At 37.2% G+C, this 16782-nt stretch overlaps 1 protein-coding gene across 17 annotated transcripts in view; it reads right to left on the bottom strand.

Annotated features, from left to right (window-relative positions):
• The window catches only part of LOC141389920 (juvenile hormone esterase), a 154899-nt gene that overhangs the window by 26764 nt on the left and 111353 nt on the right, over positions 1–16782 (bottom strand). For 10 of the 17 annotated variants that reach the window (XM_073962182.1, XM_073962168.1, XM_073962169.1 and 7 more), the window contains exon 3: positions 14781–14885. The exons of the other annotated variants lie outside the window; for them this stretch is intronic. In XM_073962182.1, coding sequence (XP_073818283.1) covers positions 14781–14885 — 105 coding nt within the window. The remainder of the gene's footprint in view (positions 1–14780; positions 14886–16782) is intronic. 17 annotated transcript variants of the gene reach the window in all.

Below are 16782 nucleotides of genomic sequence, written 5' to 3'. Positions count from 1 at the left end.
AGCCGCATAGATCCTCCTTTTCAAGTGAACTTACAATAACGTTTAGAATAGACAACAAAGATAAAAACAATTTTGTTGTAAAGGTACGTTTGAATTTTTGATTTCAGTACATTATTTAGAAACCAAATTCGTGTTAACCTAGAAACAATAGTACATTATTCAGTACAATTTTTAAAATCCAGGACCTTAGCTCAAATGTTACAGTTTTAGCTCTACTTGCTCACCCAATGTCAACGGTATTACATGTAGAAACCTTTCATACATTTAAAGGCGGATTTAAATAAACATTCTGATCCAATCTCAACAGTTATTCTCATAACAAATTTCATTTATCAATTCACCCAGTGCCAGTGTTTTAATATTTAGTATTATTTAATACTTCTAGTACACTTATTGTACGACCACCTCTAACAATGAACCTGACAAATCAATAATATATCAGAATTTCACTTCTATACCAAATTTATTGCAATTTTGTACTTTTCACGCACTAATGATATAATTCCATCTTTATTGCTACACCCAACGTCAAATTTAATAGCATTTAGTACATTTCGTATTTCTCAATAAATCATCCAGCCCTCAGCATAATTTTAGAATTTGTATGCATTTCAAAAAATCCTTATCTAAACACCAACACAATCCCTCATACAACAATTCGGAATTCCACCTATATCCCATCATGCAACACCAAACTGGTACAACATTTAGTACTTATAGTATGTATAAGTTTCAAAAATTACTTCCTTTTATCAAAAACTATATCCAAACCGCGATTTAGTGTTTTTCGTATACATTAGTACGAATTTACAAAACTTTCCCTCTATCTCCACTCTAAACGTCAACTGCTATACTAAAACAAATTTCACAATTTCAGCTCTACACAATAACAGTTTGGACCAAATTCTGTGCCATTTAGTAATTTTCGTACACTTGTTGTACGTAAATCCACAACCACATGCATATCTCAACCCTACACACCAACAGCGGCTATAATACCAAATTTCCGAATTCCACTTCTATTCATAATACCATTAATACATTTCGTATGAAAGTACGCAATTCAATAACTATCTCCAACAGTAATTGCGAATTTCAGGATTCCAAACCTATCCGTCCACCCAAATTTAAATTTTACCAAATTTAGTACCATTTATTAATTTTCGTACCCATAAGTACGAATTTCCAAAGCTACCTCAATGCTACACTCCATAAGTAATCTTAATTATAAATTTCAGGATTCCAGCTCTATCTGTACACCCAAATCCAAAATGTACTAAACTTAGTACCATTTATTAATTTTTGTACCCATAAGTACGAATTTCCAAAGCTACCTCAATGCTACACTCCATAAGTAATCTTAATTATAAATTTCAGGATTCCAGCTCTATCCGTCCACCTAAATTTAAATTGTATCATATTTAGTACCATTTAGTACTTTATTCCAAATTTCATGATCCCAGCTCTATTCGTTCCCCCAAATCCAAATTGTACCAAAATTAGTACTTTTCGTACCCATGAGTACGAATTTCCAGGACTAACTCAATCCTACACTCCAAAAGTAATTAAATTCCAAATTTCAGGATTCCAGCTCTATCCATTCACCCAAATCCAAATTGTACCAAATTTAGTACATTCCGTATCCATAAGTACGAATTTGCAAAACTTCCTCAATCCTACACTCCAATAGTAACATTAATTCGAAATTTCAGGATTCCAACTCTATCCGTTCAGCTAAATTTAAATTGTACCATATTTAGTACCATTTAGTACCTTCCGTACCCATAAGTAAGAATTTTCAAGACTAAGTCAATCATACAGTCCAACAGTAATCTTAATTCCAAATTTAAGGATCCCAGCTCTATTCGTTCCCCCAAATCCAAATTGTACCAAATTTAGTACTTTTCGTACCCATAAGTACGAATTTCAAAAAACTTCCTCAATCCTACACTCCAACAGTAACCTTAATTTGAAATTTCAGGATTCCAACTCTATCCGTTCACCTAAATTTAAATTGTACCATATTTAGTACCATTTAGTACTTTCCGTACCCATAAGTACGAATTTCCAAAACTTCCTCAATCATACACTCCAATAGTAAACTTAATTCGAAATTTCAGGATTCCACTCTATCCTTTCACCTAAATTTAAATTGTACCATATTTAGTACCATTTAGTACTTTCCGTACCCATAAGTAAGAATTTTCCAGACTAAGTCAATCATACAGTCCAACAGTAATCTTAATTCCAAATTTCAGGATCCCAGCTCTATTCGTTTCCCCAAATCCAAATTGTAACAAATTTAGTACTTTTCGTACCCATAAGTACGAATTTCAAAAAACTTCCTCAATCCTACACTCCAACAGTAACCTTAATTCGAAATTTCAGGATTCCAACTCTATCCGTTCACCTAAATTTAAATTGTACCATATTTAGTACCATTTAGTACTTTCCGTACCCATAAGTACGAATTTCCAAAACTCCTCAATCTTACACTCCAATAGTAACCTTAATTCGAAATTTCAGGGTTCCAACTCTATCCGTTCACCCAAATATAAATTGTACCAAATTTAGTACATTTAGTACTTTCCGTACCCATAAGTATGAATTTCCAAAACTACCTCAATCCTACACTCCATCAGTAACCTTAATTCGAAATTTCAGGATTCCAACTCTATCCGTTCAACTAAATTTAAATTGTAACAAATTTAGTACCATTTAATACTTTGCGTACCCATAAGTACGCATTTCCAAGACTAACTCAATCATACACTCCATAAGTAATTAAATTCCAAATTTCAGGATTCCAGCTCTATCCGTTCACCCAAATCCAATTTGTACCAAATTTAGTACCGTTTACTACTTTTCGTACCCATAAGTAAGAATTTCCAAAACTACCTCTATCCTTCACTCCATCAGTAATATTAATTTCAAATTTCAGGTTTCCATGTCTATCTAAATCCCAATTGTACCAAATTTGGTACCATTTAGTACTTTTCGTACACATAAGTATAAATTTCCAAAACTACCCCGATATCTCAATCGTACACTTCAACGGTAATCTAAATTTCAAATTTCAGGTTTTCAGCTCTATCTGTTCACCCAAATCCAAATTGTACCAAATTTAGTACCATTTAGTACTACCCGTACACATAAGTACGAAATTCCAAAATCATGTCCTTATATCAACGCCACTTCCCAACCTTGATTCCCATACCAAATATGAAGATTGTAGTTATATCCGCTCAAAATATACAATTGCTACCAAATTTAGTAACTTTTCGTACACTTATAGTTCGAATTTCCAAAAACCCTTTGGTACATCTTTCTAACTCTCCATCAGTTACCCTCATTCCAAATTTCAGAATTCTAGCTCTTCCCGTTTGCCTAATTCAAAGGGTACCATATTTAGTACCTTTTAGTACTTTTCGTACCCTTCTAGGTCGAATTTCAAAAAACCCAGCCTTATCTCACCCCTACACACTGACAGCAACCCACAGTCAAAATTTCAGCTTTCTAGCTTCAGCGGTTTCGTCTGGGCGATGATATGTCAGTCACTCAGTCACTCACTCACTCACTCACTCACTAAGCTCTTTTATATATATAGATTTCTGTATACTGAATATTTTAAGAAAAGTGTATAACATTATATACAATGCGATAATGTACAGAACTCTGTACCTGAATATTAGAAATAAAATCTATTTGTGAAAAAACGATATTAGCAGGTATTTTAATTCATGTCATTCTGGGATTCCCTTTTTAACCACACATTTCATTTAACTACCTGAATCCGCCAATTGGAAAATTTCCTTTAACTAGCTGCAGAACTTGTTACCAGAATATAGGTAGTATTGTTTTACCTACTGTTTTCAATGAAATCCTAATAATTTTCATGCCGCATTTTTGGAGGATTTTATCGGATGTTTGTATGTTTGATTTTCATCCGAATTCATCTATTTTTCTTTTTTTCATAAAAACACACAATTTTATTTTTTATTACAGGCAATTCAAATTGTTTTGGTACATGAATAGTACATTTTTGTTCACAAAGTACGTTTGTTACAAAAATGCTGAAAAATGCAACCCTTCTGTTAAAAATACGAAAAATGATCAAAACGGAATTGTGTAATTGCAGCAACTGTTGCGAATGTGTGAACCATGAGATATTGACGGTCTGTCCGAACGAAGCTTTTGTGTCGGTATGTGTGGCATAGCCCCAAAACTGGTCAGTAGTTTTTTTCGGCGTGGAAAACTTGTCGATTATGTTGTTGTTACATAAATTTGGTTAGTGTTTGTTGTAAGTTTAGAGTTTTTATTTTGGGTATTTGGTAATGATAGAGCTGCTGCTGCTGCTGGTGGAAATCTGCTGTGGAGTTGTAAACAATTAATTACAATGTGAAAATGAAGGTCGTCCACAAAATAGCCTACATAATAATTATTGGTATTTTTGGGGTTTTTGGTAATTTTTTTCTTATTCGTTGGGGTGTGATTGACAGTTGTAACGTTGAATTTTCTTATTATAGAAATATTTGGCTAATGATGGATACGAGACCACATTCTAGGTCTTATATTAAGAAATTTTTATATGATTTCTTAACATGGCGAACACAACATCTCAAACATGGTAAATAAAAGTCAAGGGAGTATGTTCTATTCTCTGGCCTTTAATTGACAAAATATAAAGTGGCCTTAAGGGTCGAAGCTTTTATAGAAAGTTGTTCAATTCCCAGTGATCCCAAAATGTAGAATAAAACAAAAATACCTACAATAGAACAAAACTCATTATAGTCCGGTCAAAATAGACATGCGTATAAGGGGGAAATAGCAAAAATTCTCACAAAGCTGAATTTTGGTGGAGAGCTAGGGTTGGCCATTAGAAGCAACGTCCTAAAAGCAAGTTATTCGGGGTCAAAGGTCATTTTTGGAGGCATTATTCAGTTCTTTTTATTTTTTCTCAAAAACGGTAATACTTAGCAAAAGACCGCTAAAGTAAAAGTTATAGATTCAATAATTGTCTACAAGATGGTCTTTATGATTCCTAAAAAAGACTTGCCATTTTCGAGATATCTCGATCTAAAGGTCAAACAAAAAATTAGCCGCGTAAGTATATTATGAGGCGAACCGGTTAAAGTAACGACACTATGTGTTAGATACTTCCGTAAGCTTTCAAACGATATCCACTTTGCAGTAATCGGTTCAGTAGAACCGGGTCTAACCCGGTTTTTAAATTTGGCCTTTCTGCTCGAATAACCGGCGAACCGGATCCGCAACCGTTGAAAATTATACATTTCCGTAATCAGCGCAACAATCCCTACCTTCGGACAAAACTTGAAAAAAATCGGAGAGTTTTCGTTGGGGTCGTTCCCGTTGGACTTTCGATTATACATGTGGGTTAAATGGGCTATTTTTGCATAAAATGACTCTAACATTGAATAACTCTACTAAACACACTCCGATTTTGTTGGAATTTTTTTTAGAAGATAGCTATAATTTCGCTCTTCAAGAAAGTATATATTTTTTGGGGGACAGACCCGATTACTTTGCTTATTTTAGCCGGTTCGTCTGAATATGTGCATATTTCCCTTATAAGTGCATAAAAATCATGTGTTTTTTAGAACAGCTATAACTCAAGAATGGTTCCTTCTAAGAAAAAAATTATAAGGGTCAAACTTGTAGATAATTTTTCTGTCTACAATATTTACTTTAGTCACTTTTTGATTAGATCAACCGTTTTCAAAAAATAAATCCGAAAACCTAAAAACCCTTAAATTTTGACCTTTGACCCCGAATAATTTTTTTTGCACACATGGGATCGATGGGGACTTTTAGGACGTTGCTTCTAATGGCAAACCCTAGCTCTCCACCAAAATTCAGCTTTGTGGGAATTTTTGCTATTTCAATGTCTATTTTGACCGGACTATTATGTTTAGAGGTGGCTAACTATCGATATCGAATGATGCGATATTTGCAATAAAATCTATCGATAGCTGTCTATTAAATAGTAATTTTAAAATTTGTGTTTCAGAAACTTCAAGATAGTACTATGTAGTACTACTATTCCAATTTTGTGCTAAAACTTGTAGTTCTCATCGAACTACAAGTAAGAAAGTATCAGTCAGTTGTGCCCTCCGAACTAAACAAAGAAGTAAACACAATACTTTTAACGCCTTTAGAGTTTTTTATGGTTTTGAGAAAAAAAATTCAGGAAGTACGAACTTGCCATCGGAAAAACTGTACAATCGTACCCATGCACAACATGTTGTCAAAAATTTAAAAATGTCCAAACTTTGTGTAGGAGCTTCCTGAAAAAGTGGTCCGATATAGTCAACATTCGGACATAATCCCATTCTGTATGAAATAATACTATATACAACGTTTATATCACAGTTTAGTTGATGCCGGCCGGTTTTTTGGAGCTTTTGGGTCTTTATCTCAGGAAGTATGGACTAAAAAAATAAAAGTACAAGAAGAACTTGTTGTAAAAAATCAAAACGACCTGAGACGAGCTGTTAAAATTTACATTTCCAAATTTGCTAAGGAAGTAAACCAATTTAGTCCATTTTCAAACCTGATCTATGCCTGGAAATAATATTATCATAAGTTATACCAATGCCATTTTATTTTATTGAAAATTCTTTAACATTTGTGGGAAGAAGTGGACCGATATGGCCAATCATCGAACTTTAACTAAGTTTGGACACAATATTACGATACCCAAAAACAGTTGTCGTGAGCACCAGCCACCCAGACAGTCAGGCGGACGCACATGGCTAAATAAACCCCAAATTGTCCGAAACGGATTTCGTCTTGGGGTTTAAAACCATTATTACTACGAGGCGAAATTTTGGTCGTATCTAAGTGTATAGAGTATATAAAGCCTGAGAGTATAAAAATTGCGCTGAATGAACCACTCTTTTCCCATTTTTTTACCCTCAGCGTCGAAATAATGGTTTTAGACCCCAAGTATGTTTGGACGAAATGTGTTTCAGACAATTTGGAGTCGATTGAGCAATGTCCGTCCGTCTGTCTGTCTGGCTGGCTGCAGCGCACGATAACTCTCGAACGGATCAACCGATTCGACCCAAAATTTGGCTTTCGTAATATTTTGTCCAAACTTTTTTGTACCTCCCCCACAAAAGTTCGAAAATGTTCGGAAAATTTGTGCGCACGATAACTCTTGGAGGAAGTAACCGATTTGATCCATACTTTGCACATCGTAAAATTTCTACTAAACTTAGATGAGGTTCCAATATGGACTCAATCGGTCCACTACTTCGGGTACCTCCCACACAAAATTTCGGATAAGTTCAGATAAGGACCTGCTCTCGAATAGCTTCGATTTTTGTTGCAGCAACTTGTATTCATTGCCTCCCATACGACGGTACAAGTTTCATCAGGGGCAAGTCCATACTTCCTGAGAAAATAGCCTGAAAGATGCAAAAATCCCTCATAACACCGTGTGTAGTGGATGGAGCGCAAGATAACTCTCGAACGGATCTGCCGATTCGGTCCAAAACTTGGCCTTCGTAATATTTTGTACAAACATACTTTAAATTAGAAGATAAGCCATATCGGTCCACTCCTTCCGGCACCTCCCCCAAAAAAGTTCAAAAATATTCGGAAAAATTGTGCGCACGATAACTCTTGAAGGGAGTGACCGATGTAAACCATACTTTGCACATCCTAATATATCTACCAGATATAGATCAGGTTTGAATATGGACTATATTTGTCTACTCCTTCTGGTACCTCACACAGCTCGGATAAGTTCACTTTAAGACCTGCTTACGAATCACATTGATTTTTGTTGAAGGGATTTGCATTCGCTACCTCCATTACGACGGTAAAAGTGTTTTCAGGGGCAAATCCATATTTCTTGGGAAAACAGGAAAGGTGTAAAAAATCCCTATGTCACCATATGTGACTGTCGGAGAGCACGATAACTCTCGAACTGTTCAACCGATTTGGTCCAACATTTGGTCTTCGTCATATTATATCCAAACTTAATTTCATGTGCAATACCGGTCCACAACTGCCGGTACTTCTCCCCAATATTTAAAAAATGTCACTAAAATGTCACTTGAACCAATTTTCTCCAAACTTCGGATCTCCTAATATTTTGTCAAAATTTAGTTTAACTTCTAAACTTCGGTCCTCCCTAAGGGTACCTCCCCCACAAAGGTTCATCATTTGTGTCTTAGTGCAGTTAATTCGGCAAGTTCAAATGTCCAAAAAGGGCCACAAAATTCTGAAGAGACCTTAAATACATTCGATCTCTTCACATTTTAAAAAATGTCACTAAAATGTCACTTGAACCAATTTTCTCCAAACTTCGGATCTCCTAATATTTTGTCAAAATTTAGTTTAACTTCTAAACTTCGGTCCTCCCTAAGGGTACCTCCCCCACAAAGGTTCATCATTTGTGTCTTAGTGCAGTTAATTCGGCAAGTTCAAATGTCCAAAAAGGGCCACAAAATTCTGAAGAGACCTTAAATACATTCGATCTCTTCATTTGCTGAGGGTATATATCTGTCGGCAAAGCCGACTGACACTTTTTTACTTGTCAGCTAAACAAATTTTACCTAGTAGCTACATGTTGTTTGTGTTTTTCTCAATCGAGTTGTATTTTCAAGTTCAAGAGGTATGCAACCTCAAGTGGGCGAGTTCATAGGAGCCTGGAGGTCAGATGAGTGGGTATTTCTGAGCAGTAGACAGATGATTTGTATCGTATTATCAATTCTAGCCCAGCATGAACAGAACACAATAGCACTAATACCACTTTTGTCTGGATTGGAAGTTGTACTTCTATAATGGACAGCGGATGATCCTCCAGCACATTCTTCACACTACAATTTTGGATGTCCTGTCGACTACATCTGTGTGAGTAGCATTTAGTCCTGCTGTATAAGCTTGTTGATCTAGAGACGACTAGTATCTTTGGATCTCTATCTCTATAGATCGTGATTATCTCGTATCATTTTCTGGAATGGAGTTATGCAACCTCAAGTGTGCTAGTCCATAGGGGCCTGGAGGTCATATGAGTGGGTGTTTTGTGAGCAGTAGACAGATTATTTGTATCGTATTATCAATTCTAGCCCAGAGATAATAGAACACAATAGTACTAATACCACTTTTGTCTGTTTTGGAAGTTGTACTTCTATAATAGACAGCGGATGGTCCTCCAGTACATTTTTCACACTACAATTTTGGATGGTCCTGTCTACTACATTTATGTGAATAGCATTTAGTCCTGCTGTATAAGCTTTAAGTTGATGTAGAGACGACTATTATCTTTGGACCTCTATCTCTATAGATCGTGATTATCTCGTATCATTTTTTCCTGGGTGGAGGGTCGCTATCCAAGGATTATTATGTCGATACAAACATATTGATCCCACAACATCTCCGCAGGGGCAAGGAAGTCTTCTCTCATATAAATGAGTACACGCCGATTCATATTGACTCAGTGATATGGGACCAGTAGGCCTATTCTGTAACTTTTATCGACTGAAAAGTTGTTAAAATTTCTTTTGTTTTTGTAACAACTACAAAACAAACAAATGAAGTTGTTGTAAAATAAACAATGAGTAAAGTTGTTAAAAAGTTACAGAATATGTACCCAGCTGTTTATTACCGAGTCCGGACGGAATGTCTTACAACACCACTTGTAGAGAAGTTTTTCATGGCTGAAATGCTCAGGAAATGTAAGCAAACATTAAGCTGAGCAGATTTGACACCCCCGAAATTGTTGATGTTCTGGTCAGGGATTGAACCGCAGACCATCAGAGTGCACGGCGGATGTGCTTACCACTGCACCATGATGGTTCCGAACGGCTGGGTGGTTATTGCATCAATATTTTATTGTGTATGCAGGGGAATGATACTCGCCCCGACAATGAGAAGACATGGCATAATTTTGACAGGTTTGTTGTTGTTGTAACACCCCAAATATGTTTGTTCGTATATCCTTTCCAGTTATCCGGTACTGGTTCCAACATGTCCACATAGAAAAATTTTGCAACCTGGGTTGGTTGTGTCCATGAAGAATCAGGATATTCTTAAATGGGTTTAGCAGGGCAATTAAACAACTGAAGAGTGTAGTGCGGTCCCAGTCAACCACCAGGGTATGTGTTAGGTAACCTGTCATCAATTTGGCACAAATATAAATTGAGGCTGTTGGTTGCATCGTTCGGATCTTAACTGGACTTATGCCACTTGTGTTTGCCTTGAAAGATGGCTTTGTTCTGCTGCGATTTATCTAGGTACGGCTTCACACTGTAACTTTGTACTGCCTGTGCAACTTGTGCAACGCTATTCAATCCTGGCTAATAGGCTGGTTGATCTGGCTTGTCCTCTTAAATCTCTCTCTTCAGATCATGAAGATATTTTCTGGCATACCTGCGCAACTTTATCATTGTGAACGCTATTCAAGTCTGGCTAATAGGCTGGTTGAACTCGCATGTAATTTGGACCTCTCTCTCTTCAGATCATGAAGGGTTGAAGTCTGTCTACTAGATCGTGACAGGTACACTCACGGCGATAACATCTAATCAGGTACTGCATCAACGTGTACTGGTGAAATCTTCATCTCCTCCTCAGGCCGACCTTTGTCAGCACAAGTGCTACCGTGCATATGTACATATGTCATCCACATACATTACGATCTCTAAGCCGTGGGGAGTGTGTGGAATTTCAAAAAGCCTCGACTTGGGAATGTACCTAAAGGTCTAGGACTTCTTATTTCACAAGCGAAAAAGACGTAAAACGTTTCAAACACGGCTGAAGGGAAGTATTATATATTTTTCCGAAGAGTTTGGCATGGCTGCCGGTATCAAAGACCTTCGATAGGCCAAAACCTACCATAAATGTTAGGTTGCGCAGCCTGTTCTGGTTCAGTTCTCGACTGATATGTATGTAAATATGGCGAGATAGGTCTGTGGTGGACAGTCTGGTGTATAAGGATGTCATGTTCTCCTCCTCCGCTTCTTGTACGATACTGTCGCAAAACGTTGTAACCATATATATCAACCTTGCAAGCTACATGTGACGGTGAGCTTTGTTCTCTGGATTGCGGCGAACATGATATTCCTCCGGCTCACTGACTTTGTTGCGGAGACCGTTACGACTAATACCCTAGAAAGACGGCAACTTTAATTTGCATTAAGACGGACAATTAATTTTAACCTTACAGACGACAGTTTCTGCATTTACGAAACAGCTGTTTGCTGGTAAACAACTGTTTTGTTGTTGTTTGCAATGCAAATTGTGTCTCAGAGCATGAATATGCTCTCTCTCCTACATGAATATGGGCTCTCTTTTACAGCATTGCCATATTGAAATACCTAAATTCAGTTTAAATTCCCTTTGATTTTGTGCATTAAGAATGTGGATAATGCACGAATTAATTTGAATTAAGGCAGTTAATGCAAATTAACGCTATCTAGGCTATAAGACCAGAGTGAGTTAGATAATTAGAGGTTAAACAATTCCGGAGATATCACCCCGTCTTAGTGAACTCTCAGCTTGACTCTACGGTTCTTTGACTTCGAGTTTCTGAATACGACATATGCCAGGGGAACGAATGCATTCGACAAATCTTGTGCCACGAGAACCGTCCTTTTACACGGTTTGTTCTGCTTGTGTCCTCGGCTTAGGTGTTTGGTTATATTGTGATGTGGCTGTCGTTGTACTATGCTACGTCTGGAAGTCGTGTTGGTCGGAAATTTCGTAACTTTATCTAAGGCTCGGAAGGAGTATGGCTTCGACCGTCTTTCCCACTGACGAGAAATAATAGACAACATTTCTCCTTTCATTACCTTTAAGTAGTGGGACCACCCAGCCCATTTTACAGGCTTCGGGAACTATGTGGTTGGCTAACGAAAAATTGAGCACCTTGATTAAATATTGTGCTCCAGCTAGAGATCCGGTCTGAGCCAATTATTTTGGAATATTTTGACATACGAATGACTTTTGCAACTTCAGTATTGGCTAACTGTGGCTTCGGCAACCTCTAGAGGGATGGAGGTTGAACAATCATGAAGATATCACCCCAATGGGGGTTTAACTCTACAGGGCTTTGACTTCGCTTTCCTGAAATCCAACGATTCGAGCTCGGCTGGTGACATTATTCCCAAACAAGATGACTTGGTTAACCTTATCGACTGACTATCACTCGGCTAGTATTGCTTCACTTGACTTACATGCGTGGTTATGGCGTGTCGGGCAGTCGTTGTACTATGCTGTTTCTGATAACCATTTCGGTGATCGATAATTTGGAAACTTCCTCTAAGGCTCGGGAGCCTCGAGTGCCTTTGCTATTGGCGAGAGAAGGAAGATCGACCTCCGCGATTTGTCCTTACTTCGGGATTTATGTGGGTGGCTACAGACAATTTGAGCATCTGGGCTAAATACTTTACTCCAGTTTCACCTAATTCCTTCAACACGATAACGGGCGCCTGGGTAATTTTTTGTAGTTATTGTTTTTCAAATTCTAAAACTTCAGCACTGGAGAACTTCAGCACTATGGTAATTCATCTTTGGCTAACTCTAAAGTGCTACAGTTTGAACAAATCCGGAGATATCACCCCACTTTTGGGAATATTCTGTGCCACTCTTAGATTTTTTATTTCGCGTTCCTAAACTCTATTATCGGGTGCCACCGTGGTGCAATGGTATGCACACCCGCCTTGCACATAGAAGGTCGGTGGTTCGATTCCCCGGCCAGGCAACACCAAACATTTTTCAACGGTGGCAAAATACCCCTCTGTAATGTTGGCGACATTTCCTGAGTATTTCAGCCATGTAAAACTTCTCTACAAAAGTGGTGTCTTAGGACACGCCGTTCGGACTCGGCGATAAACTGTAGGTCCCATATCATTGAGCTAATATGAATCGGGGTGCACTCATTGATATGAGAGAAGTCTCCCTTGTCCCTTATGGGATGTTTGTGGAACAATTATATATATAAACTCTATTATTGAATTCCGACCGCACACGTAGTATAGCATGTTTCGAACCATTCCCAGATTTCAGTAACGGGGCCACACTGCCCATTTTCCAAACATAGAAAACTAGGTGGTTAACGATAAATTTAGCACCCGGAATAAATAATCTACCCCAGGTTTACTTAACTGCTTCAACTTGGACATGGAAATCCGATCTGGGACAATAGGTTTGGATGATTTGCTTTACGAATAACTTCTGCAACTTCAGCACTGTATGATTGTGGCGGTTCAACTTCGACTGGAAGAGTTATCTCGAAACTCTTCACTTCGCCCTATCCTGCCTGTGCTTCTGCCTTTTGAATCGATAGCTGCATATCCGCGGAACTGTCACAACATTATCGCCATTGTCCGTTCGTTCCACCTACCAGGGTGGGAAAGGATTTTTACAATTGACCACAGTCACCCTATACCCGTACTTAAGTTGTGGATCTTCAGGTGTTCTAACCATTTGTTTCTGTTATGCTGTTCATTAATCTCGAGGGTGGGTTCTTTGACTTATGGATACATGGTTCCACGGCTCCTTCTGCAGTCTCTGCTGAGCAGTTTCCTAAGGCGATTGTCACCGAAATATCAAAATTTTGGCAAATTGTCTTTTTTAAAATTTAAAAAGTGCGGCGTTCTGAAGCTATAATGTCGGCTATGGATATGGTGATGCCCGTGGCCTTGTAGATCTATGAAGAGGTGGTCCGACCCAAACTAAATGACGCATTGCCATGAATCGCATTGCAAGATTACTCTCGAACGGATCAACCGATTTGGTCCAAAATTTGGTCTTCGTCATATTTTGTCCAAACTTAGTTTCATTTCGAAGATGGGCAATATCGGTATTTCCCCCAATATTTAAAAAATGCCACTAAAATGGTATGCACGATATATCTTGAACGGGACAACCAATTTGGTCCAAACATTTGATCTTCTAATATTTTGTCCAAATTTAGTTTAACTTCTAAAATGGTCCATAGCGGTCCTCTCCTTAGGGTACCTTTCCCACACAAGTTCAGCATTTATGTCTAAGTGTAGTTTAGGGTCTGTTCGAAGATCCTTGGGAAATGTATACCGATGCTGTTCGTTGCGGTCCCGTTTGCAGCGAGATTATGTTTTCCGTGGACAAGTCCATGCTTCCTGGCATACTGATCCAAAAGTTATACTATGACCCACTAAAGTTTCTAGTGGGCGCTATATCGATCGAACAGATATGACCCAAAAATAAGATCAACTTCCATAATGGACTATGTCGGTCCATTCCTTCAAGTATCTCCTACGCAACATTTTGAACTTTAATCCTAATCCACATTTTTATCGGCAAATTCAAATGTCCAAAAAGAGCCACAAAATTCTGTACGTGGATGAAAGTTTCGATTCATATAGGCTGAGGGTATATCTCTGTCGACCAAGCCGACTGATACTTTTTTACTTGTTTTTCTGAAATGTTCCTCTACTGTGTCACTTTGCTATTTGTTGTCATTGCAGCCAAGCAATAGCAGCAGCAGCATTACATTGAGAATTTTAATAAAATATTTTTTAGCTTGTTGAGCAAAAAACTCAATTCTTTATTTTGTGGTCTATGCCAGCTTGTCAAGGACACGCATTCATTAGAATGTACATCCGATTTGCGTGCAAATTAAATAAAATATTCAGTTGCGTATAGAGATATGTGAAAAAAATTAATTTTCAATGTTTTTATAAACTTTTGTCCACACGTCCGGTGAGAAATATGTGAATTTGCAATTTTTAGATTCAATTCATTTTTCATGTCTTAACTTAGCTACTTACACGAAATGATCGCACAACTTCTTGAACCACTCGCATGGCACGAGATGGAAACAGTTGTACCAATGAATTTGGATGTGATGTCAGTGTCTTCCATGCTGTTGTTTCCTGCAAAAATGAAATGAAAAATGTGCAATATTTGAATGATCGGAGCCAATTGTTAAGTTAAGTTTTGTGAAATATTTTCAATTGTTGATTTAAGTTTAAATTTTGTTAAATGAAAATAATTATGGCTAATGATGATAGATTTTAGATTTTACAATAGATTTCAATTATACAAACATGAGATAATACATAATAAGAACGCTACAGGAAATTATGTTGGTACTCAAATCTGCATCTGCAATAGCAAAGACAATACAAATAAAAAGGAGTAGTTTACAACAAATAAAACAAATATTGCTGTGGAGCTGGAAAAAATGCGCCACATATATTACCCGTCTTACTAAATTATGGGACAGAAAGATATAGATGGAAGACATGCTCGAAATCGCTGGCCATTAAAATAAGTCATTTAAAGTGCAGATAGAAGAAGCAATATAATGGTCATCTTCTAGCTGATATTGGACAATCATTCACAACTACAACATTTTCCTTAGACTTATTTCGATACGACTTGCGGTTTCCAAGCAAAATCGTGAAAACCTAAAAAACGCTAAAATTCTGAATTTTGATCGCGATTTATTTTAAAATCCCTCCGCGATTTTTTCCGTTTCTTTTATTTTTCTTATCTATAAACATTGCTGTTTCAGAATCCGCGAAATCTTCCCATGTGTTAGCGGTTTTCATCAAAAGTTAGTTAAGGCGCACTGAGCATGATATTGATTTATAAGGAGGCGATACAGTCATTGTCTCAATTTGAAAACCTATATCTCAAAAACGGTAAAATTTACCAAAATATCACAAAGGTCAATCTTGTGGAGAATTTTCACAGCTACAACATAGGACTCGCGGTTTCCAAGCAAAATCATGAAAACCTAAAGAACCCCTATAAATGTGAACTTAAATCGCGATTTATTTGAAAATCCCTCCGGCGATTTTTTTTGTTTCTTGATATTTATCATCTATGAGCATTGTAGTTTCAAAATCTGCAAAAACATCCCAGGTGTAAGCACCTTCCATTTAAATTTAGTTAAGGTACACCGTAAATACAATTTTCAATTGTTACGAAATTTCCATTCCGAAAAGGGGTGAAGATGTTTTTACATTCTAAATTACTTACACCTTGGCATCGGATATGTTGCTTTGCAATAGAAACTTTTCTCACAAACATTCCTATGGTGTCAATCTATGTTAAACTCAATTAAATACGATATCTTTTCATTGCCGACATGATTAAGAATTGGAATTGTCTGGCAATTTCAAATTTATATATGGAATTCTGTGATTACTTAAGTCTGGAGTATTCCGCTATTGGCTTGAATCTACTGTGGAGAGCAATGTTTACAAAACGAACGGGCAATCATTGAACAATTTACTGATCGCTACCAATATCCAGGGCAAATATGAATATTTCCCTTGGAATTTTCCGCACTGAGAATAATTTTAAAAAGTAAAAAGTGGCTTTGCTGACAGAGATATACCCTCAGCCTATGTGAATTGAAATTTCATCTACTCACAGATCGAATGTATTTAGGGGTTTTTTCTGAATTTTGTGGCCCTTTTTGGACATTGGGGTTAAAATTAAAGTTACAAGGCCAAGCATTTGAATATGTCGTTAGCTTCTGCTATCTAGGAAGCACTGTAACAACGAATGGTGGTGCAGAAACGGACGTAATCAATAGGTTAAATAAAGCGAGAGCAGCATTTGGACGTCTGCAAGTTGTATGGAGAAGCACACATATATCCAGAAAAATCAAGTTTAAAATATTCGAAGCTTGTATGAAATCGATTCTAAATCGAACTTAACAAACCAGGAACCCGTAAAAAAGCAGATTAGACGTAGGAAATGGAGGTGGATTGGCCACACCTTTAGACAAAATGTTCATAGCATAACCAGGATGGC

Source organism: Musca autumnalis, unplaced genomic scaffold (assembly GCF_047663935.1).
Source record: "Musca autumnalis isolate F117 unplaced genomic scaffold, ASM4766393v1 scaffold_1, whole genome shotgun sequence".
NCBI classification, from domain to species: Eukaryota; Metazoa; Arthropoda; class Insecta; order Diptera; family Muscidae; genus Musca; species Musca autumnalis.
This window is presented reverse-complemented; position numbering and strand designations above follow the sequence as displayed.